General features: G+C 45.7%; 1 protein-coding gene across 1 annotated transcript; it reads right to left on the bottom strand.

The window, feature by feature from the left end:
• Window positions 1-4,194: 4,194 nt before the first annotated feature.
• Window positions 4,195-22,952, bottom strand: LOC146614293 (phospholipid phosphatase-related protein type 5-like). The gene is made up of 8 exons (XM_085378638.1): window positions 22,749-22,952; window positions 21,499-21,631; window positions 20,977-21,227; window positions 20,704-20,880; window positions 16,062-16,192; window positions 7,573-7,745; window positions 4,397-4,520; window positions 4,195-4,288 (listed from the first exon to the last, which is right to left on the bottom strand). Exons 1-8 carry the CDS (start codon window positions 22,950-22,952, stop codon window positions 4,195-4,197), a joined length of 1,287 nt encoding a protein of 428 aa, XP_085234764.1.
• Window positions 22,953-23,654: the final 702 nt, after the last annotated feature.

Below are 23,654 nucleotides of genomic sequence, written 5' to 3'. Positions count from 1 at the left end.
AGACTGAACTATGGGGTACACCAGAGGTGACTGGGAATAGAGTGGAATGAGTAACTTTAAGAAAAGCAGTTTCTGTACTGTGACATGAGCGAAAGCCAGTTTGAAACCTCTTGTAGATGTTATTATTAACCAGGTGTGAATGAAGTTGAGCTCCGACTATTCTTTCAAGTATTTTAGAGATGAAGGGTAGATTAGAAATTGGACGGAGGTTGTTAAAGTTGTTAGGATCCAAGGAAGGTTTTTTCAGTATAGGAGTGACTGAAGCTATCTTGAATAAGGAGGGAACGATACCGGTGGTGAGTAATGAGTGAATGATAGCAGAGATGAGTGGGAGTAAGGAAGAGAGGCAGGATATCACAAGCCCTGTAGGTATAGGGTCAAGATAACATGATGGCTTTGATTTACATATAAACTCAGATATATGATGAAGATGAAAAGTGGAAAACGGCTCAAAATAGAGAAAAGGTTCTGGAGAGGGGAAAAACAGAATCGAGGAGTTACAGGTTTCAGAAGAATAGAAGTGTGGGGGTAAAGCATCAGAGGGTTTAAGAAGTTTGTCAAGAAGTGAAAACAGAATCCTGTTGTTACCCTCATAAGAACTGATAATACCAGAGTAGAAGCTTTGTTTGGCCTGGTTGATGGAGTCTTTATACTGGAGTACATGGCATGTATAGATTTCTTCATCAACAGTTAAACCAGATTTCTTATATCTATGCTCTAGCTGCACAGCTTTGGCCTTCAGAGCTCGGAGGTCAAAGGTAAACCAGGGAGCAGAAGAAGCGAAGGAAACAGAGTGAGTTTTTACAGGAGCCAGAGAATCAAGGACAATGACTAAACAATTATTAAAATATAACACCAAATCATCAGGAGTAGAATAGAAGTCTGGAATCTGAATATTATCCAAACTGGCAGTGAGAATGTGCATATCAATGTTCTTGATGTTGTGGAGTGAGATGAGATAGGTTGGCTTGGTTAAAGAGCAGCAGAGAGGGAGGTTAAATGAAAGGAGGAAGTGGTCAGTTATGGGAAGCAGAAAGATTAGAGGGAGTAAGACCAGAACAGCAGATCAAGTCCAAGGTGTCTCCTTTGGAGTGAGTGGGAAAGTCAATAAACTGAATTCGAAGTCCTCAAGACAGGAGGAAAAGTCTCTGGTGAGCAGAAGGTTATTATTATTTATATGGGGCGATCGTGGCTCAAGAGTTGGGAGTTCACCTTGTAATCGGAAGGTTGCCGGTTCGAGCCCCGGCTTGGACAGTCTCGGTCGTTGTGTCCTTGGGCGAGACACTTCACCCGTTGCCTACTGGTGGTAGTCAGAGGGCCCGGTGGCGCCAGTGTCCGGCAGCCCCGCCTCTGGCCCCAGGGTGGCTGTGGCTACAATGTAGCTGCCATCACCAGTGTGTGAATGGGTGGATGACTGGATATGTAAAGCGCTTTGGGGTCCTTAGGGACTAGTAAAGCGCTATATAAATACAGGCCATTTACCATATGAATGTTGAAATCTCCCATCAAACTAACATGTGGGGAGACAGATGAAAGGTGGGTAAGTAAGTTAGCAAAACCACTGAGGAAAACAAAATTAGGCTTGGGGGGCGGAGCGACAAGCAGGTAAGCTAATGCTACACTAATACTATCTGGAGTCAACTGAATCTTACAATTTACTTCAGTTCATCAAGTCAGACACAGGCTCTATCATTGAGAGGAGGCACGTAAAGGCAGACTCTAAAGGCTCAGGAGGTGGTGGATTGGCCGGAGCCAACCACATGCAAACAGCTGAAAATCTTCTTGGGGTTTGCAAACTTGTATCGTTGGTCAAGAACATTAGTGAGAGTCTCACTTCCCTCAAGGTCCCATTCCACTCCAAAGCACAGCAAGTGTTTGACTGTGTGAAGTGACTGTTTGCATCTGTGCCAGTTCTCATCCAGTCTGACAAATCCAAACAATTCATTGTGGAAGTTAATGCCATGGACTCTGGGGTAGGAGCAGGGTGCCACCAGGGATATGGGACCCGTGGCAAAAGCAAAAGCAAAATAAAAAAAACCCCAATGACTTTGGGCCCCAACGCATGCCAATCCTAAAAATATAACACTGTGCAGACATGGATCAATGTTATTTAGTTTTTAATATTGATTGGTATCTTCACATCAAACACAATATATCCATTAACGTTTTGAATGGAATTGTGGAATGTAAAAAAATTTTTTTAAGGTTACAGATTTTTATTTATAATACTCTGTTTGCATTGACAACATAATAATATTTTAGTATTTTAAGTAAGCATTAGCAAAGATAAATTAAATAATCCTTTGGCTGTCAATTTTCAGGCAAAGTGTAGCCGACTGATATATATCTCTGTCATGAGATATTGTGGATCTCAAATCAGTTTCACTTAAAGCTCTCGCACACTCCAAAATATTTGCAGAGCAAAGCACACTTCTCCAATATAATAATCCAACATAATGATAATGTATTATTACCAAATAAATAGTGCAGAATAAAAATTAATTTAACCATGGGGCCTTTTTGACATAAAAGAACTCACCCCATTCTTTTGATATCAGTGGACTTTGTTCATTGTCTGAAGTGTGGGTATGGGGAGATGGGAGTGGGACAGCTAGCCTGAGCCTTGACTGGTTTGGCCAGACACCATGTCGACAGACGCAGGAAAAAGTGATTTAGTATAAATATGTACAAAGGGTTTGCCTGCATTGATTAAATATTGACTAAAATATAGAAAATATGAAACATGACGCTGGATGCTCCCTCTTGGAGTCCATCCGGCCCCCCAGCTGTATTGTTGGCATAGTGACCTGAGGCATTTTGGGACTGGACAGACCAGCAGACTGACTGTGATAATGGGGGAGGACCACTCAAAAGACTTTATGTTCCTACAGCAGCAAGATTCCAGGTAATCCACTGTGCACACACAGCAAATTTAACTTCACCCAGGACAGAATCTCCTTTCTCCACAGGATGTTCTGGTGGCTTCACTACAGGGTAGGCCATTTATATGGATACACCGTAATAACATGGGAATGGTTGGTGATATTAAAGTCCTGTTTGTGGCACATTAGTATATGTGAGGGGGCAAACTCCTCAAGATGGGTGGTGACCATGGTGGCCATTTAGAAGTCGGCCATCTTGGATACAACTTTTGTTTTTTCAATAGGAAGAGGGCCATGTGACACATCAAACTTATTGGTAATGTCACAAGAAAAACAATGGTGTGCTTGGTTTCAACGTAACTTTATTCTTTTATCTCTGTGCTCCTAGCGCAGGTTTTGTAGTGCATGACACAAGCCAACATTTGTTTGAATATTCACATTTGTTTATGTTAAGTACCTTCCTACCTGCCTTTATCTGTACCCTTAACAAGTCTGACAGTAAATCTTGCCCTAATGATTCCGGGTAAGTCTCAATTTCTTTCCATGGTGTTTTTATCGCTCGCTCTAAAAGCAATGAAGCCACCATAGAGTTGTATGTTAACCAGAGATGGGCAGCAGATTTATCAGTCAGCTTAAACCTAAACTTCTGGTCTCAGGTATGCTTAAAAACCTTTAAATTGATTAAAAATCCCAGTCTGCAATTAATACAGTACAAAATACTACATAGAGTGCACTATACAGGTCATCGGATGTTCAAGATGGGCTTTACATCTTCCAACAACTGCTCACACTGTCAAGACAATACACCAGACAATTACATCCACGCTCTTTGGTTCTGTCCACCAGTGCAGAAGTTTTGGCGCGAGATATGTGAAGACTTATCAAAGTGTCTGAAATGTAAAATTCCAACCTCCCCTTTAGTATGCTTGTTGGGAAAATTGGATGAGGTCACTACAGAAACTAATACAGTCCACATGGTTTTTACTGCCCTATGCATCGCCAAGAAAACAGTCCTCATGAACTGGAAAAATAAAAATAATCTTAATTCTAGCCAATATAGAAACCTTCTAATAGATCACATTAGTCTCGATATAGCCTCTGCCACCACATTAGATCAATCCCTCTGGGCTCCTTTGATCGGCTCCATCACCTAGTGGGGGTAGGGGGTCGTGGTTTGGTCCCGCCTTAGCTACTGTGGTTGATATGGAGTTGGGACGGGCTTAGGGCGGCTGGAGGACCCCTAGAGATGTTATCCCTGGAGGGCTTACCCCGGGGGTTGCGTTCATAACCTGGTTAGTGGCTCTGGTCGCTCTCAGAGGTTGTTCTCCTCGTGGCTGCGTGCAGCGGGGCTGGAGGATGGTCTGTACTGGTGGATGTAGGTTACTGGCCTGGTGGCCTGGCTGCCCCTGAGTGGATCCGGGGCAGGCGTGGGGGTTTGGGGTTCGGGGGTGCCTCGCCTCCGTGCTAGGGCTCTGGCTGGGCCTTGGGGGCTTCGGTCCTCGTCGGTGTGTCACCGAGGTTGTGGGCGGGTGGGTGCACAAGGGCTCAGCCCTGGCGCAGGGGGCCTCTTGTGCATCGGCCTAACTGGGGGGCTCTTCAACTGGCGGGGAGGTTGTTCCATCCTTGCAGGAGTCCACTCTGCAGGTGGGGGAGAGACATAGGAGAGGTGGAGAATAAACTTAACCTGGGTGTCTGTTGTCTTGTGTAGTCTGGGAGACGATTGAATGTTGGGGTGGGTACAGTTTCCTCTGCGGTGGGGTAGGGTGGGCTGCCCCGGGTCCTGTGGGGCTTGGCAGTGCTACCGTAGGCCCCGGTCTGGATGGACCTGGGCTCCCTTGCCTTGGTGGGTACCAGAGGACGGGGGTGCCTACTGGGGTCAGCGGGGGAGCTGGCCCTAGGGAGGGGCATCCTCCCCTCCCTCCTTTTCCTCCCCATCCCCGACTACCTCCCTCTTCCCGCTCCACCACACTCACCCACACAGGTAGGGCCTTGGGGTGCGGGTGTGTCACAAGGGTGCAGGGGAGACATTTCCCCCCCCCCCCCCCCCCTGTCCCCTTCTGGCCACCTGTGCCTCAATTTTATCTCACAACTTAGACATCCACATTACTCACACTCTCATAACACACACATATATATAGGGCCTTGAGGGTGGGCATGTTAACGGCGTCACTCCCAGTGGCTACCTGGCGGGGCCTGGCGCCTGTTGCTCGGTCAGGCCTCCTCCGGGGTGCGGGGGGACCTCGGGCCTCCGGCCTCTGGGCCTGCGGCTCGGTTCACTCTGGCACAGCTGGCTGCCGGCAGAGCCGGCGGGCACGCCGGTGCAGCCCCCTCTAGCTTCTGCTCGGTGGCTACTGGGTGACGCCTCGTCTGGGGATCCTCAGCCCTTCCCATGAGGGTGGCACGGATGCCCCTCCGGTGGTCCTCCTTGGGCTCTCGCACTCTGAGGCCTCTGGATGTCTGGGGCCTGGATCTCCTCCATGCCTGCTTCATGCCCTGGGGGGCGGGGCTATGGCTCTCTACATCCTCTTGCAGACCATTACATGTGGAAACCATTTGAATACAAGCACGCTGATCCACACAGGTGTGCACACGGGTGTTCACTGTTCGTAGACTTAAATTACACCTTTCTTGGCTTCTACTTCAAAGCACATTGTGCGCTGTCTGTTCTGCGTGCTGCACAACAACATTGAATATTTAGTATTTACTGCTGTTTACACTTAGCTAGATTAATCCGATGGTGTTGTGTTTAGTATGTTGCTTTGGTTTTTTTTTTTTTTTTTGCTTGTTTTCTATTCTTCTTCTCTCAACAGGTGATCCAGGAGATTTTTTTTCTCCCCCCCTTTCTCACTGTCCCTCTCCCCTTCTGTTTTTCTTTTCCTTCCTCTTTCTCTCTCCCTTTCCTATCCCTCACTCATGTCTGTCCCGTCTGTAACATCTGAAAATAAAATATAATAAATAATAAAAACAAAGGTCGATCAAATGGACCAATACGGCAAGGCCATGATGATCCATTTGGCAAAATAAATCCATTGGGTATCCTTGTTGGTCTTCAGACAACAATTCTGACGGCTAAAGAACCAAATGGGACAGGCAAAAAAACAAAACAAAAAAAAAAACAGAGATGGGCAGTAACGCGTTTCGAGTAACCAGTAAAGTAAGGGATTACTATTGCAAAAAAGGTAATTAGATTACTGTTACTTTCCAGTTAGTATGCTGCGTTACTGCGTTACTAAAACCATGATTTTTTTGCAAGAGTGTCTCGTGACAGTGACGTAAGCGAGTGTGATGTTCGTGGCAACAGCTGTGTGCAGATCAACAATGGATAATATAACAAGTGTGGCAGAGAGTGTGAGCGTGCAGCGTTTAAAGCATGGAAGTACTGACCTTACTTTGAGTTTGATTCTGTAAAAAGTGACAAAATCATTAGCGTCCGCTGTTCACTGTGTGGGAAGAAAATTTCTTTTTACAGCGAAACAAACCCCTAAACGTCCGAGCAAGCACCGACAGTGCGCTGCCACGGGAATGTGAAATTCACAGAGAAACTGCCGTATCCTTCCACTGACCGCTGCGGCTCACCTGCACCAGGGCAAATATCCGCCTGCCCACTCCTGCTTTACAGGTGAAAATAGAGCAACAGGACCGCTAGTCTTTGATTTTATTTATTTTCTGCTGTGTTTTACGTGCATCTATTTGAAAGACTGAGTGTAAACACAAAAAAACAATTTTATTTTATGTGCTGGAATGTGCAGAAAATAGGTTTAAATGCTAAACAAATTTCTTCCAGTCAGAGAATGTTGCATATAATTTAATGTTTGCTTGATGCATAAAGTTAAAAGATTAAAACTAATAAAACAAGTTTTAAAAAGAGACTTTTTCATTTGATTACATTTTGTATGATGGATTATGTAGAAAAAGTAGAATTGGGCTGAAAGATCTATTGCTTTAGTACCTATTCAGGGGATAAATCATGTTTTAAAAAGTAACTAAGTAACTAAAGACTTTTGAAAATAAGTAATCAGTAAAGTAACGGGATTACTTTTTTGGGAAGTAATCAGTAATTAGTTACTGATTACTTTTTTCAAGTAACTTGACAGACACTGATGTTAACTTCAGCATCTGTAGTCTGGTGCAAAAAGTTTGGTCCTTACTGACTCTACTTCCACGTATTCAAGTCACTGAACTGGACCTCTCCATCTTGTTTGTGACGTTAGTGCCTTTTTTAGTCTTTTTAATAGTATTATGTCATAAGTAATATATCCTCCTGGGTGGTCTCCCCCAGTCTCCCTCAGAATGCTGTTGACTCTCTGCCGGAGGTGTGAGTTGAAGATCTCACGGACTGGGGCCTCTGCCAGGCAATCCAAGTGCACCCTCACTATACATTTAGGTGTACCAGGTCTTTCCAGTGTCCTCCCCCGTCACCTGATTCAACTCACCACCAGATGGTGATCAGTTGACAGCTCAGCCCCTCTCTTTACCCGGTTGTCCAGAACATATGGCCACAGGTTTGGTGATATGATTATAAAATCGATCATCAACCTGTGGCCTAGGGTGTCCTGATGCTACATGCACTTATGGACACTCTTATGTTCGAACATAGAGTTAGTTATGGCCAAACTGTGGTTTGCACAGAAGCCCAACAACATAACACCACTCGGGTTCAGATCCAGGAGGCCGTTCCCCCGAATCATACCCCTCCAGGTCTCACTGTCGTGGCCCACATGAGCATTGGAGTCCCCAGGCGGGGCACTCTCCAGCACCCCGCCCAGGGACTCCAAGAAGGCTGGGTACTCTGAACCGTCACTCGGATGACAGTCAGGACCCGTTCCCCGACCCAAAGGCACAGGGACCAAACCCTCTCGTTCACTGGGAGAAACCCAGACACACAGGGAGCAAGCCGAGGGGATACTAGGATACCCACCCTAGCCCGCCGCCTCTCACCAGGGGCAACTCCAGACTAGAGATGGCACGATACCACTTTTTTATGTCCGATACCGATACGAATATGAATCCGATATAGTGTGTTTTCTAATCAATAAAACTGTTTTTTTAATATCTTGCTGCATTTTGTATAAGTTCATACTCAAGTTTAAATAAACAACAACATTAAAGCTATTCTGTTATACCTGTATGTAAAAAAAAATACACTGCACCCAAAATATTTCACAGTTCAGCAATACTGATCAATCTAATAAACTTAAACCTGCTCCATTCTTCCTATTCTGGTATTTTAAAGAGTACTTAGGTTGCTTAATATTTCTGCTAACTAATAGGGTTGCAAACTCCCAGCAAAAAAATAAAATAAATAAAATAGGGAACCACCACCCACCCTCCACCTCATGATGCTTAATCGACGTAATCAACTTTAATTTGATGCAGTGTGAAAAAAAATGCACCAAAATTAATTATTTTTCAAGAATAATTAAATAGATTCAACATCTTTCTTCTACAGAACTGCAGACTGCACAGATGGTACCTTCCCAAAGGAAAAAGTAGTATAGCTTACTGGGGTATATTAGACTTAACAGTTACTATATACAGTAATGGACTTCTATATACTTTACATCAGATTAAAACTTTGGGTGTAAGATTCAGACAATTATTTATTAAAAGCTAGACATTTTAAATGAGAATAAGAAAGAAAAGTATGTCTTTGTGCCCCCTTTTCCCTGTTTGTGTTTCCCCCTTTGTGAGTGTGGACGCTTCGTCTCTTTGCTCTTTAAATGCTTTGCTTCTTGTATTGATTTTTATTGATTTTTATGCTGACTTTTTTCCCTTTTTTCCGTATGAGCTTACCTGCGATAGCTTCTGGACACTTATAGATCATTAGGACCAAAGTGTTCTTAACAGAAACAGCAACATTTTTCCAGAGCTGTGGGACTCTTCCCTGAGGTTGGGAAGAGTCCCACAACTCTGGAAAACCTCCTGTGTTGTACCAGTGCCAAAGACTTCACGCCCCAAGGACTTCAACAGCTACAGGCCGGTGGCTCTGACATCCCACCTGATGAAGACCCTGGAGCGGTTGGTCCTGGCTCAGCTTCAGCGCCTAATAAGCTCATCACTGGACCCACTTCAGTTTGCCTACCAGCCTGGCATTGGAGCGGATGATGCCGTCATTCACCTCCTACATCGTTCCCTCGCTCACCTGGAGACCGCTGGAAGCACTGTGAGAATCATGTTCTTTGATTTCTCCAGTGCCTTCAACACTATTCTTCCCTCGGTTCTGAAGGACAAGCTGGAGAACTCTGGAGTGGACCATCACCTCACTACCTGGATTTTGGACTACCTCACCGACCGACCACAGTATGTGAGGACTCAGGGCTGTGTGTCGGACAGGGTCGTCTGCAGTACGGGGGCCCCACAGGGAACGGTTCTGGCTCCGTTCCTCTTCACCATCTACACTGCAGACTTCTCCCACAATTCCACCCAGTGCTTCCTGCAGAAGTTCTCTGATGACTCTGCAATAGTCGGCCTCATCACTGATGGGGACGACAAGGAGTACAGAGGACTGACTCAAGACTTTGTGGACTGGTGCCAGCTGAACTACCTCCAGATCAACGCCAGTAAAACCAAGGAGCTGGTGGTAGACTTCCGCAGGCACAAGCATTCTCCACTGCAACCACTGAACATCCAGGGTATGGACATTGAGGCTGTGGACAGCTACAGGTACCTTGGTGTTCATCTGAACAACAGACTGGACTGGACTCATAACTCAGACGCCCTCTACAGGAAAGGGCAGAGCAGGTTGTACCTGCTGCGGAGACTCAGGTCGTTTGGGGTGGAGGGCCCACTCCTGAAGACCTTCTATGACTCTGTGGTGGCTTCTGCTATCTTTTATGGTGTGGTCTGCTGGGGCGGCAGCATCTCTGCTGGGGACAGGAAGAGACTGAACAGGGTGATCCGAAGGGCCAGCTCTGTTCTAGGATGCCCTCTGGACCCAGTGGAGGTGGTGAGTGACAGGAGAATGGCGGCTAAGCTGTCATCCCTGTTGGACAACGTCTCCCACCCCATGCAGCAGACTGTGACAGCACTGAGCAGCTCCTTCAGTGGGAGACTGCGGCACCCACGGTGTGGGACGGAGAGATTTCGCAGGTCTTTCCTCCCCACTGCTGTCAGACTCCACAACAAAGACTTTAACTGAACAAACACACACATCCACACATGTGCAATAACACTAAGTGCAATAATCTTTTCTGGCATCGTTGTATTTTTACTCAGTTGTATATAGCATTCGTATTCTATTTTTATCTTATTGTATATTTTTATTCTATTTTATTCTACTGTATATAGTATATTATTTTATTCTATTCTGTACAGCTGTGTACTGTATTTATTCTTATTGTATTCTAATTTTTGCGTCATAACTTTTGCACTGTCCACTTCCTGCTGTGACAAAACAAATTTCCCACGTGTGGGACTAATAAAGGTTATCTTATCTTATCTTTATAGTTACCTTATCCTCAGCGCTCCGTGTGTCTGTGGCCTAAACACAGCTGATTACAGCGTCTGGGCACCGAGCAGCCTCAATAGCCTGGAATGGTGCTAACCGCTAGGCTAACTAGCAACAAGATGCCTTCCCTCTCCACAGATGACTACCACAGCCTCCTGCAGAAGATTGCAGTACTGGAGACAAAAATTCATCGCTTAGAAGTAAACGTGGAGGTAAATGGACTGTGTGGAAATGAAACAACCTTGCCTTTGATTCAAAACAATGGCGATGAGCAAGCTAGTACACAGCTAAGGAGCACAGATAACATGACCAAGAAAGTAGACTTTGTGCACTATTATAAATCCTCAAGCGATAATCCCCCCTTGGACTGTCTTGGTGCAAAACCAAGACATAAATCATGTCTCCTGGAAGGGGGAGGACGTATCACAGGCAGGGCACAGCGAGCTGAAATCTCTGAAACCGACTGGCCTTCACTTCCTACGAGACAGAGAAGCTCTTCTACCCCTGTATACGAGAGTGTGAGCAGGAGAGGAGGAGGGGTTGCTATTGTTAAATTCTTCACAGAAAAAATCCAAAAGATTAGACAAGCAATTGGTACATCAACAGCAGATCCAGACTATGTACTGTGTCCACCAAAAAACTGTTTAAACACCATGAAACAGTTTCACCCTATTAACAGCAAAGACCTGGAGGACATCTTAGGTCAACTGAACTCCTCCTCTTGCTGTTTAGATGTCCTGCCAACAAGTTTGTTCAAAAAGGTCTCAAAGACTTTGGAGTCAGACCTGTTACAGATCGTCAACTTTTCTTTAATGTCAGGTGTGTTTCCGGAACCACTAAAAACTGCTGTAATAAAACCTATACTGAAAAAGGACAATCTTGACAAGACACAAATGAACAACTACAGGCCGATCTCAAATCTCCCATTTTTAAGTAAGATCATTGAAAAAGCAGTTTCTCAACAGCTCAGTTACTTCTTAAAACAGAATAACTGCTATGATGCCTTCCAGTCAGGCTTTAGACAGAACCACAGCACTGAAACCGCTCTGACCAAAGTGTTTAATGACATATGTCTGAATACAGACCGTGGAAAAATGTCAGTCTTAGTTTTACTGGATCTCAGTGCAGCATTTGATACAGTTGACCACAACATATTACTCAAACGACTGGAGAACTGGGCAGGTCTTTCAGGAACTGTACTAAACTGGTTCAAAACATACTTAGAAAACAGGAAATACTTTGTATCAATAGGTAACTTCACATCTGAGCAGACAAGTATCACATGTGGAGTTCCCCAAGGTTCCATCTTAGGACCCCCTCTGTTTAACATCTACATGCTCCCACTGGCACAGATTATAAAGAACAACAAAATAAACTACCACAGCTATGCAGATGACACACAAATATATATCACAGTGTCACCAGGAGACCAAGGCCCTGTACAGGCTCTTGGTAAATGCATTGAGGAAATTAATGACTGGTTGTGCCACAATTTTCTCCAGCTAAACAAAAACAAAACTGAGGTAATAGTCTTTGGCGCCAAAGAAAAACGATTACAGGTCACCAGAGAACTTCAATCCATACATCTAAAAACCACAAACCAGGCGAGAAATTTGGGTGTAGTGATGGATGCAGACCTAAACTTAGAAAAACACATTAAGACAATAACAAAATCAGCTTACTATCACCTCAAGAATATTTCAAGGATAAAAGATCTGATGTCTCAACAGGACCTGGAAAAACTAGTCCATGCATTCATCTTTAGTAGGCTTGATTACTGTAACAGCATCTTTACAGGTCTACCTAAAAAAATCAGTCAGACAACTACAGCTCATTCAGAACTCTGCTGCTCGAGTCCTCACTAAGACCAAAAAAGTGGACCACATCAGTCCAGCTCTGAGGTCTTTACACTGGCTGCCTGTCCGTCAGAGGATAGACTTTATAGACCAGCATCAGGACTTTAAAGCTCTGAATGGTTTAGGACCAAAATACATCAGTGACCTCCTGACCCAGTATGAACCTTCCAGATCCCTCAGGTCATCTGGATCCGGTCTTTTATCAGTTCCCAGAGTCAGAACCAGACACGGAGAAGCTGCATTCAGCTTTTATGCTCCTTATATCTGGAACAAACTCCCAGAAAGCCTCAGATCAGCTGAAACACTCAGTTTATTTAAATCCAGGTTGAAGACTCACCTGTTCTCAGCTGCATTTGAATAAAGCACCAAATCCACACTTTTAAGCTTAAATTTCAAAACTAACATTTTAACTACTGATTTTATCTATTGTTCTGCTTTTATCTGTTTTGATTTTATATACTGTTTTGTTTGTTTGTTAATTAGTTTGTTTGTTTGTTTGCTTGTTTTAATCAATTTTAAATCATGCTTTTTATTTGTTTTTATTTCTAATGTCTCTGTAAAGCACTTTGAATCACCTTGTTGTTGAATTGCGCTATACAAATAAACTTGCCTTGCCTTGTTCATGCCCTATCGGCCCCCCTGGCTAAACTTTGCTAGATCCGCCCCTGCACAGTTACCAGCCGTCAGCTACGTAGAAAAAGATCAGCTTAACGCTGGAATGCTTTACAAACATTCAGAGATGAACTTACACACGTGTTTTACTTCTCTCTGGGATAACTTTGTCGGAGATGAAATGCTGGTTTGGTAGCGAGGCTACAAATACACACAGGCGCTCTATCACGTGACGCATACTGCTCTACGGTTATGAGCCGAGTTATGCCGTGTCACAAGTTTTGTGAGGTGCTTTTTTGATATTTAATGGATTGGATTACATTTTTTTATTTCTCTCCGATATCCGATCCAGTAATTTACGTCAGTATCGGACCCATACCAATACGTAATATCGGATCGGTCCATCTCTACTCCAGACTGAGACAGAGTCCAGCGCCTCTCCAGGTGACTGGTTCCAGAGCCCAAGCCGTGCGTTGAGGTGAGCCCGACTATATCTAACCGGTACCTCTCAACCTCACGCACTAAATCAGGCTCCTTCCCCACCAGAGAGGTGACATCCCATGTCCAGACTGCTAGTCTTGGTAGCCGGGGATTGGTTCGCAAGGGCTGCTGCCCAGCACACAATGCACCTGACCCCTACGGTGCCTTCTATGGGAGGTGGGCCTGCAAGAGGATGGGCCCATGTCCCTTATTTGGGCTGTGCCCAGCCGGGCACCCATGGACTAAGGCCTGGCCACCAGATGCTCTCCCTCGGGCACCCTCCCCGGGCAGGGTGAACTGTTCCCTTGGTGTTCTACTCATAGGCATCTTCTGAATCACTCTTTGTCTGGTCCCTCAGCCAAGACCATTTTGCCATGGGAGACCCTACCAGGAGGCCCTACCAGGGGGCAGAAGCCCCCAGACAACATACCCCTGGGATCCTTGGGACACACAAACACAAACCCCTCCACCACGATAAGGTAGCAATTTGCGGAAGGGAGAAAATTGTCGGGTGGTGGAAGGTATAAGTTGAGGATGTCCTTAATCCCACTGGCACATCTTCCGTGGAGGAAGCAGAGTCTGGGGATGAGGGGGATGACCCTCCAATCCCTGGGCACAAGGTCACTGAGGCAGTTAAACAACTCCTTGGTGGCAGAGCCCCTGGGGTCGATGAGGTCCGCCCTGAGTTCCTGAAAGCTCTGGATGTTGTAGGGATGTTGTGGTTGGCACGCCTCTACAGTATTGCGTGGAGATCAGGGGTGGTACCTCTGGATTGGCAGACCGGGGTGGTGGTTCCCATCTTTAAGAAAGGTGACCGGAGGGTGTGTTCCAACTATAGGGGGGCACACACCTCAGCCTCCCTGGGAAAGTTTGTGCCAGGGTGCTGGAAAGGAGAGTCCGTCCGTTAGTCGAACCTCAGATACAGGAAGAACAATGCAGTTTTTGTCCTGGTTGCGGAACACTGGACCAGCTCTTTATCCTCTCAAGGATACTTGAGGGTGCCTGGGAGTTTGCCCAACCAGTCTACATGTGTTTTGTGGACTTGGAGAAGGCATTTGACCGTGTCCCTCAGAGTGTCCTATGGGAGGTGCTCCGGGAGTATGGAGTGTTTGGCCCATTGCTACGGGCCATTCAGTCCTTATACAACCATTGCAAGAGCTTGGTATGCGTAGCCGGCAATAAGTCGGACTTGTTCCTGAAGGGTGATGGACTCCGCCAGGGCTGCCTTTTGTCACAGATTCTGTTCGTAATTTTTATGGACAGAATATCTAGGCGCAGCCAAGTGGCGGAAGGCTTTTACCTGGGTAGTCTCAGAATCTCATCGCTGCTTTTCACAGATGATGTGGTTCTGTTGGGTTCATTGCGTGATGGCCTCCAGCTTGCACTGGAACGGTTTGCAGCCGAGTGTGAAGCGGTGGGAATGAGAATCAGCACCTCCAAATCTGAGGCCATGGTCCTCAGCCAGAATGGTAAATGGACTGATTCTTACATAGCGCTTTTCTACTCTCCCGGAGTACTCAAAGCACTCTATACAACATGTCACATTCACCCAGTCACACCCATTCTCACAAGCACTTTCGCTCTACTTAGTGCTGTCTAACTACATTCACACACATTCATACTCCAATGGATGCATCGGAGAGCAACTTGGGGTTAGTATCTTGCCCAAGGATACATGACATGCAGACTGGAGGAGCCAGGGATCGAACCACCAACCTTCTGATCAGTAGGTGACCTGCTCTACTTCCTCAGCTACAGCCACCCCAAAAAAAGCCCACGCTGGATCAGGGACGAGTTCCTGGTCCAAGTGGAGGAGTTTAAGTATCTCGGGGTCTTGTTCATGAGTGACAGGAGAAGGGAGCGGGAGATCAACAGATGGATTGGTGCTGCGGCTGCAGTGATGCGGACGCTTTACCGGTCCGTTGTGGTGAAGAGAGAGCTGAGTGTAAAATTTCAATCTCAATTTACCGGTCGATCTACGTCCCTACCCTCACCTATGGTCACGAGCTGTGAGTAGTGACTGAAAGAACGAGATCGCGGATACAAGCGGCAGAAATGAGCTTCCTCTGATGGGTGGCTTGCCCTGTCCCTTAGAGATAGTGTGGGAAGTTCAGCCATCCGGGAGGGGCTCAGAGTAGAGCTGCTGCTCCTCCACATTGAAAGGAGCCAGTTGAGGTGGATCGGGCATCTGACAAGGATGCCCCCTGGGATGCCTAGGTGTGGTGTTCCTGGCATGTTCCAGCGGGAGGGGGCCCAAGGGCAGGTCAAGGACACGCTGGCGAGATTATATCTCTCGGCTGGCCTGGGAACGCCTTGGTGTTCCACCGGAAAAGCTGGAGGAGATGGCTGGGGAAAGGGAGGGGTGGGCTTCTCTGCTTATGCCCCCGTGACCCAGCCCCGGATAAGCAGAAGAAGATGGATCGATGAATGGATGGATGGACGTTTGTGCTTCTGTTCTGGTTAATCAAATTCTACAGTTTTTTTTAGGTTTTCACTTTGGATTACTTAAAACACATATAACACTAAGTGTCAATTTATGAATGCAGTTTGATAACCAAGCTTGCTAGCATTAGCTGATGGCTTTGTACTCCACCTTCCAAATATGGCCGCTTCTGGCTCTAAAAAGCAACATGATGCCCAAAAATAAATAAATAAATAAATAAATACAATGTTAAGATTCAAATATAGGAGTATCGAAGGTAACAGGTAACGCCACTGTTGCTATCTATCCATGTTTTCAACCACTAGCCCTAACAGCATGGTATAAAGTGCAGTCCTTTATACCTTACCTTATCACTGGTCTCCATATTGTGATTGACTTCAGGGGAAACCTCATCGGTATTAGCCGTGCCTGAGTCTGAGGGACTCTGGGGAATCACAGGTCTCTTTTTGAAATACTGAACCACAAAAACAACCTAGGAAGAGATAGAAGAAAAGTTGAATACATTTGATCATTCAAAATTATTCCTTTCACACGGATCAACCATTTGGATTGCAAGTACTTCCCTGTTACTGCAGGGAAATAGAGCTCTATTATTTTTGTTTACATTGTTTCTGTGACCCAGATCTTTGTCCCCACTAAGACTGTTGTTCACGAAGTGGAAAAAATTAATTCATGTTCATCCATGCAAGCACAGCTTGTGTGTGTGAGAGTATCTTGCAGCAGTTTAGTCCATTAGATCGGTTTTCTATTAAGGAAAGAGTCTAAATATGTTTGACCAAGTTACACAATGATGTGCAGAAGTAAGGTGCTGAACTTACTCTTGGAAAGATGAATTATTTTGAAAAGCTGCTTGAAAGTGTGCTTTAAATTGTACCGTTTTTTCTGACTTTGAATAAATGACTAAAATTTCAGTAAAACTTGCCCTCCATCCAGCACCTGTACCTCTGAAGAACCAGGAAACAGGCAGGGATAATCATCACAGACCCCTCACACCCTGGACACAGACTCTTTGACCTGCTACCCTCTGGCAGATGGTATAGAAGCCTGCAGACTGGGACCAACCAACACAGGAACAGTTTCTTTCCCCTCGCCATCTCCCTCCTAAACAGTTGAACTGTCACACTGCTCCCACTCCTAGACTGCAACTGCACCTTATGTACATTCTGAGATAGATAGATAGATAGATAGATAGATAGATAGATAGATAGATAGATAGATAGATAGATAGATAGATAGATAGATAGATAGATAGATAGATAGATAGATAGATAGATAGATAGATAGATAGATAGATAGATAGATAGATAGATAGATAGATAGATAGATAGATAGATAGATAGATAGATAGATAGATAGATCTATCTATCTATATCTATATCTATATATATAAAAAAAACACCCAGCACGCCCCTGCGGGTGGTTTATCCTTCAAGCTCGGGTCCTCTACCAGAGGCCTGGGAGCTTGAGGGTCCTGCGCAGTATCTTAGCTGTTCCCAGGACTGCGCTCTTCTGGACAGAGATCTCCGATGTTGTTCCTGGGATCTGCTGGAGCCACTCGCCTAGCTTGGGAGTCACCGCACCTAGTGCTCCGATTACCACAGGGACCACCGTTACCTTCACCCTCCACATCCTCTCGAGCTCTTCTCTGAGCCCTTGGTATTTCTCCAGCTTCTCGTGTTCCTTCTTCCTGATATTGCTGTCATTCGGAACCGCTACATCGATCACTACGGCCGTCTTCTTCTGTTTGTCTACCACCACTATGTCCGGTTGGTTAGCCACCACCATTTTGTCCGTCTGTATCTGGAAGTCCCACAGGATCTTAGCTCGGTCATTCTCCACCACCCTTGGGGGCATCTCCCATTTTGACCTCGGGACTTCCAGGTTATACTCGGCACAGATGTTCCTGTACACTATGCCGGCCACTTGGTTATGGCGTTCCATGTATGCCTTGCCTGCTAGCATCTTGCACCCTGCTGTTATGTGCTGGATTGTCTCTGGGGCATCTTTACACAGCCTGCACCTGGGGTCTTGCCTGGTGTGATAGACCCTTGTGCTCAGAGCTTGTTCTTGTGCTGCCATGATTAGTGCCTCTGTGCTGTCTTTCAGTCCAGCTTTGTCCAGCCACTGGTAGGATTTCTGGATATCAGCCACCTCCTCTATCTGCCGGTGGTACATACCGTGCAGGGGCCTGTCCTTCCATGATGGTTCCTCGTCTCCCTCCTCTTTCTTGGGTTTCTGCTGCCTGAGGTATTCACTGAGCACTCGGTCAGTTGGGGCCATCTTCCTAATGTATTCTTGGATGTTCGTTGTCTCATCCTGGACTGTGGTGCTGACACTCACCAGTCCCCGGCCCCCTTCCTTCCGCTTAGCGTACAGCCTCAGGGTGCTGGATTTGGGGTGAAACCCTCCATGCATGGTAAGGAGCTTTCTTGTCTCCTCCTTTGGCCAGCCTATTACCCCAGCAGGGTACCTGATCACGGGCAGGGCGTACGTGTTGATGGCCCGGATCTTGTTCTTACCATTCAGCTGACTCCTCAGGACTTGCCTGACCCTCTGCAGGTACTTGGTGGTTGCAGCTTTTCTAGCGGCCTCTTCATGGTTCCCATTCGCCTGCGGGATCCCCAAGTACTTGTAACTGTCCTCTATGTCTGCAATGTTGCCTTCTGGTAGTTCAATCCCCTCAGTTCTGACTACCTTCCCTCTCTTTGTTACCATCCGACTACACTTCTCCAGTCCGAACGACATTCCAATGTCATTGCTGTATAGCCTGGTAGTGTGGATCAGTGAATCGATGTCTCGTTCACTCTTGGCATACAGCTTGATGTCATCCATGTACAGGAGGTGGCTGACAACTGCTCCATTCTGTAGTCGGTATCCGTAGCCAGTCTTGTTAATGATCTCACTGAGGGGGTTCAGGCCTATGCAGAACAGCAGTGGGGACAGAGCATCTCCTTGGTAGATCCCGCACTTGATGGTGACTTGTGCTATGGGCTTGGAGTTGGCCTCTAGTGTTGTACGCCACATCCCCATTGAGTTCCTGATGAAGGCTCTTAGGGTCCCATTGATCTTGTACAATTCTAGGCATTCCAGTATCCAGCTGTGGGGCATTGAGTCATAGGCCTTCTTGTAATCAATCCAGGCAGTGCACAGGTTGGTCAGTCTGGTCTTGCAGTCTCGGCTGATTGTTCTGTCTACCAGTAGCTGGTGTTTTGCGCCTCTGGTATTCTTGCCAATCCCTTTCTGTGTCCCGCTCATGTATTGACCCATGTGCCTGTTCATCTTAGCCGATATGATGCCTGACAGGAGCTTCCATGTAGTACTGAGGCAGGTTATTGGTCGGTAGTTGGAGGGGACCGGTCCCTTCTTGGGGTCCTTGGGGATCAGGACCGTCCGGCCTTCAGTTAGCCATTCCGGGTGTCTCTCGTTAACTAGCAGCTGGTTCATTTGTGCTGCCAGACGCTCGTGGAGTGCAGTCAGCTTCTTCAGCCAGTAGGCGTGAACCATGTCGGGCCCTGGTGCTGTCCAACTCTTCATACTGGAGACCCTTTCTTGGATATCTGCCACTGTGATGGTTACTGGACCCTGTTCAGGGAGGTCGCTGTGGTCAGCCCTCAGATCCTCTAGCCACTGAGCATTGCCGTTATGGGTTGCATCCTTCTCCCATATGCTCTTCCAGTATTGCTCCGTCTCCAGCCTTGGTGGTGCTGTTCTCTTATTGTTCCCTTGCCACTGAGAGTACACCTTTGCTGGTTCTGTGGAGAACAGCTGGTTTATTCTCCTGCCTTCTATCTCTCTGGTGTACCTCCTCAAGCGGCTGGCCAAGGCTGTGAGTCTTTGCTTGGCAGTTTCCAAGGCCTCAGGTATGGACAGCTTGCTGTATTTCTTAGGCACCTTATTTGTCGCACCTTTCTGCAACTCCGTTAGTTGGCTAACCTCCCTCCGTGCTACTTTGATCTTGCCCTCTAGCCTCCTTCTCCATGGAGGGTACTGCCCCTTGTCGCTGTTCAACTTGTAGCCAAGCATCTCACTGATCACTGTTGCCGTATTGTAGATCAGCTTGTTAGTGTCGGTAATCGTGGTTGTAGGTATTGCCCGTAGTGCTGCATTAACATCATCTAGCAGACCTTCTGAGGGAACTTCACGGCTACGGGGGATCCAGGTTTCAAGCTTGGCCATGATCCTATTTTTCAGGTCAGTTCCTCTCGCACTCAACGATCCTTCTCCTATCGCACTTGGGGCTATGTACCCAATCTCGGGTGGGGGTGATGATATCTCCCCCCTGACCTGGCGTCCTGACTCCTTGCCGTAGCATTTGTGTTGTACCTCGTCAATCTCTAGCTGTGAGAGCAGTCCCTTCTTTCGAATGTTGGAACACTGAGCTACTAGTTGTTTCGCCGTCATTGTGGATGTTGGGTATCGAAGAATCCATAGGTCCGTCATCCTATTCATGTAGCCCCTTCCGCCGGGGTTACTTGCATAGTAGCATTCCAACAACGCCCTGTTTTCGTCTCTTGCCCACCGATGCCTTCTTGTTCCAGTAGCCCACTTTTCGTCAGGGTGCCCTGGTTCCTCAACACCTGACGCGGACCTTGTTGATCCGGGCGACGTCCGAGCCGGCATGCCTTCATATTTATCTGTCTCGCTCATGTCTGCGGTAGGCTTGCTTAGCATAGGGGGTCTAGCCTTAGGACCCTTACTGGATACAGACGCCCCAGGCAGGAATCGAACTTGCGATCCTCTGTTCCAAAGGCGTGTAGTCTAACCACTACGCTATCCAGCCACATGTACACACACACACACACACACACACACACACACACACACACATACATACATATATATGGGTTTACAAATAAGCAGTCATTTAACTTCAGGTTTGAGCTAGCATAAAATGCTGTGTTTATTGGCATATCTGTTTTTCATAATGACCCACTAATGAAGTCTACACTGATATGAATAAGTCTAATAATAACAGGAACTGACCAGAAAGACAGCAACAGCAGCACCAATGCCTTGTCCTGCTATAACATCACTCCAGTGGTTACGATATTCAGCCACTCTGTTGATGCCTGTTAGCAAAGCCAGACTGACCAATGAGAGGCTGACAAAGGGCCCAGCCAGACGCCCCACTGCAGATCCAACGCAGGACATGATGTACATCTGAAAAGGAAGATTATTTCTCTGACACTTTAACCAAATATTACTTTATTGACATTGGTGAAGACTGTTGGATTATTTAAAGACAGATCTACTCACTGCCAAGTAAACAGCTAAGTAGACACTGAGTGCAGCCTCTTTGCAGGGAAATGTCTTCCTGGCTCTGATGATGTCATCAGGGTCACCAGTACAGCCATCTGACTGGCTCACAAAGAACGCTGTATCCTGGCAGCCGAGAGCAGTGTAATTGGGCTGGCACACAGACAGGAAGTAGGGAGCCAGACTTCCTGTGACCATCTGACCAGTACTAACAAAAATGTCTGTTGTAAACAAACCAAAGACAAAGACACCTACAGAAAGACACACAGGTGATATTTGTATACAACTTAAACCAACATAACTATTGCATAACTCACATAGGCTACATTATAGACGGTTCATTTAAATTCTGTGAAAATGGCCATTTTAAACATAGCTGATCCTAAAACGTTAGAAGAGACACCATAATTGTGTTTAGCTCTACAGTAGCCCAGAACATTATTATAAGGACATTTTAAAAATGTCAGACACGACAACTGGGTTAATCAATGGTGGGAATATTTTGGGCTGGTCTTACATTACCAAGGAAACGGACAGTCCTGCGCACCATGGGGTTAACATAGCAGCAGTCTCCCACGACAACAACCTTCTCCTGCTCATAAAAGTTGTTTGAGTTGTAGTAAAAGAGGAAGATGACTACTTCCACCCCTGAAATCTGAAAAAGAAGAAAAAAAAACAGAATGAAAAACAAAATAAATTAAATAAGAATAAATTGGAGAAAATGTTAGCTGTAGTATACAGTACTGAAAAGTTTGCAGTAATGATGGCGTTGTCATATTCCAGTAATTTGCTGCAATGATGTAGCTTTGATTTTAAAAGTTACTATTAAATCAAATTTTTATTTGTTCACATGTTTTTATGTGATATGTTATTGACATGCAGTAAAACCCATATCATGTATCAGCATTAGCATTTGACATTTTGTTGAGAAAAAAAAATATTGAAGGTTCATCCTCTGCTATTTTAGCCACACACTAATTTTGACCCATTGAAGAGAAAACATCAGCAGAGCTAATGCAGAGGTGGGCGGGGCCTACCAAACAGCCACGTACAGCAACCACAAACAGCAGAAAAGACAAACACAGCCACCATGATGTTACCCTCCAGTTTGTGAAATCCCATTATGAAGCCTTATTGCACGTTTCATCTTCACCTTTTTAGTATTTTAAAATTATATGCGATGGGCGTGGTTCTGACTGCAACTCCGTTAACGTCGACTAACAACCCGTCAATCACACAATCAGGAAACATACACTGGATAATCATCCTCTCTGACACTTAAAATAACCACAATTTACAAAACTGACCATAAGCTCATCAGCAAAGTGTTTACAGAGGGTGAATATTAGAGACTGAGCCTGTGCAGGTATGGGAAAGACAATTTCCCAGCTGAACATCAGACTCAGTTTCCCCATGAATATCAGTATGGTGTGGAAGGAGGACAGAGCTTCCAGATAAAGGATACAGGTGGAACAACACCAACACATGGAGAAAGTTTGCACATATCCACTCGAACAGCATGCCTGCCTCACCCTGCCGTGACGGTGGGGGGCTCAGAGATATTGATGACTTTGAGAAGGTGTTGTGGAACTTTGTTCCAGCACTGCTGAAATCACCTGCAGAGACCTGCTGCAATACTTATGTTCAATACTTATTTTACCTGCTGTGAAATGCACAATAATGCATGGTTCCATCCACTGCAGATATCGACTAACTGACAGATACTAACAGTCCTTTAACATGCATGGCTTTCTGTAGCTCTATTGACTTACCAGTACAACAGGTAGTCCGCTCACCACAGAGTACAGTATTATAGGTGGCATGCGGCTGTTCTGCTCAGGTCCAGGATCAGGTTTGGTCAAAGTGGGATCTCTGCAAATGAAGCCCTGCTCTGCTGGACTGAAAGTGTCAGTGAACTCACAGTAGTAAACCAGCATGACTGTAGCAGCGAGTATCACCACCTGGAAGTACAGCATGATGGAGTCAGCATCGGTTACCACATTAGTCCAGTTGAACAGGAAAATCCAGCTTTTTGAGGTCTTTGCTGCTGATGTAATGAAGACAAAGTAGCCATTCAAATTTCAGTCACCATTTTTTTCCAAATCCAGTTTCAAGATTTCTGTTTTTTGTCACTATAATTGGAAATCCAGCCCTCACGGTTTATCACCCAGTTTTGGAACAATAAATGTCGAGCAATACAGAGGTTAGGCACAAAAATCTAAATGCAGACAGTGATGATGATTCTACTGATGACCAGGCTGTTAGAGGAAAGCCACAGTGACTCTGTGAGTGGGAAACCTCGTCCTTCCACTCCTGTGACTTTACTGAATCATCTGAGTGGACCGGCGAGCTCATTCTGTTTCAGTGAACAATCTCTAAAGAGTCACTTACAGTCTGTTGAACACAAACTCACTAAAGAGCAGGTCGAGTGAATGGGAGATAGCATTGAGAGCTTTTCAATACACGTCACAGGTTAGGTCAATAGACTGTAAATAAAAGATGAATGTAATCACGTGTCATCTGACATTTTAAAGTTTCTAAATGTGATTTTTTTTGTTGTGACAGACATAGAGAACCAAACAAAAGAAGACAGTTTTTAAAAATTTTAAACATTTCAATTCATTTTGGGGTTTTGGTCATTTCTGTAACACCTCCAGAAAGTCTTTACTCCTATTTGG

This window comes from Diplotaxodon limnothrissa, linkage group LG18, assembly GCF_057381915.1.
Source record: "Diplotaxodon limnothrissa isolate DT_005_m linkage group LG18, D_limnothrissa_male_GT1.1, whole genome shotgun sequence".
In the NCBI taxonomy this organism is placed as follows: Eukaryota; Metazoa; Chordata; class Actinopteri; order Cichliformes; family Cichlidae; genus Diplotaxodon; species Diplotaxodon limnothrissa.
The sequence above is the reverse complement of the archived record's forward strand: the minus strand, read 5'-3'. Positions and strand labels throughout refer to the sequence as shown.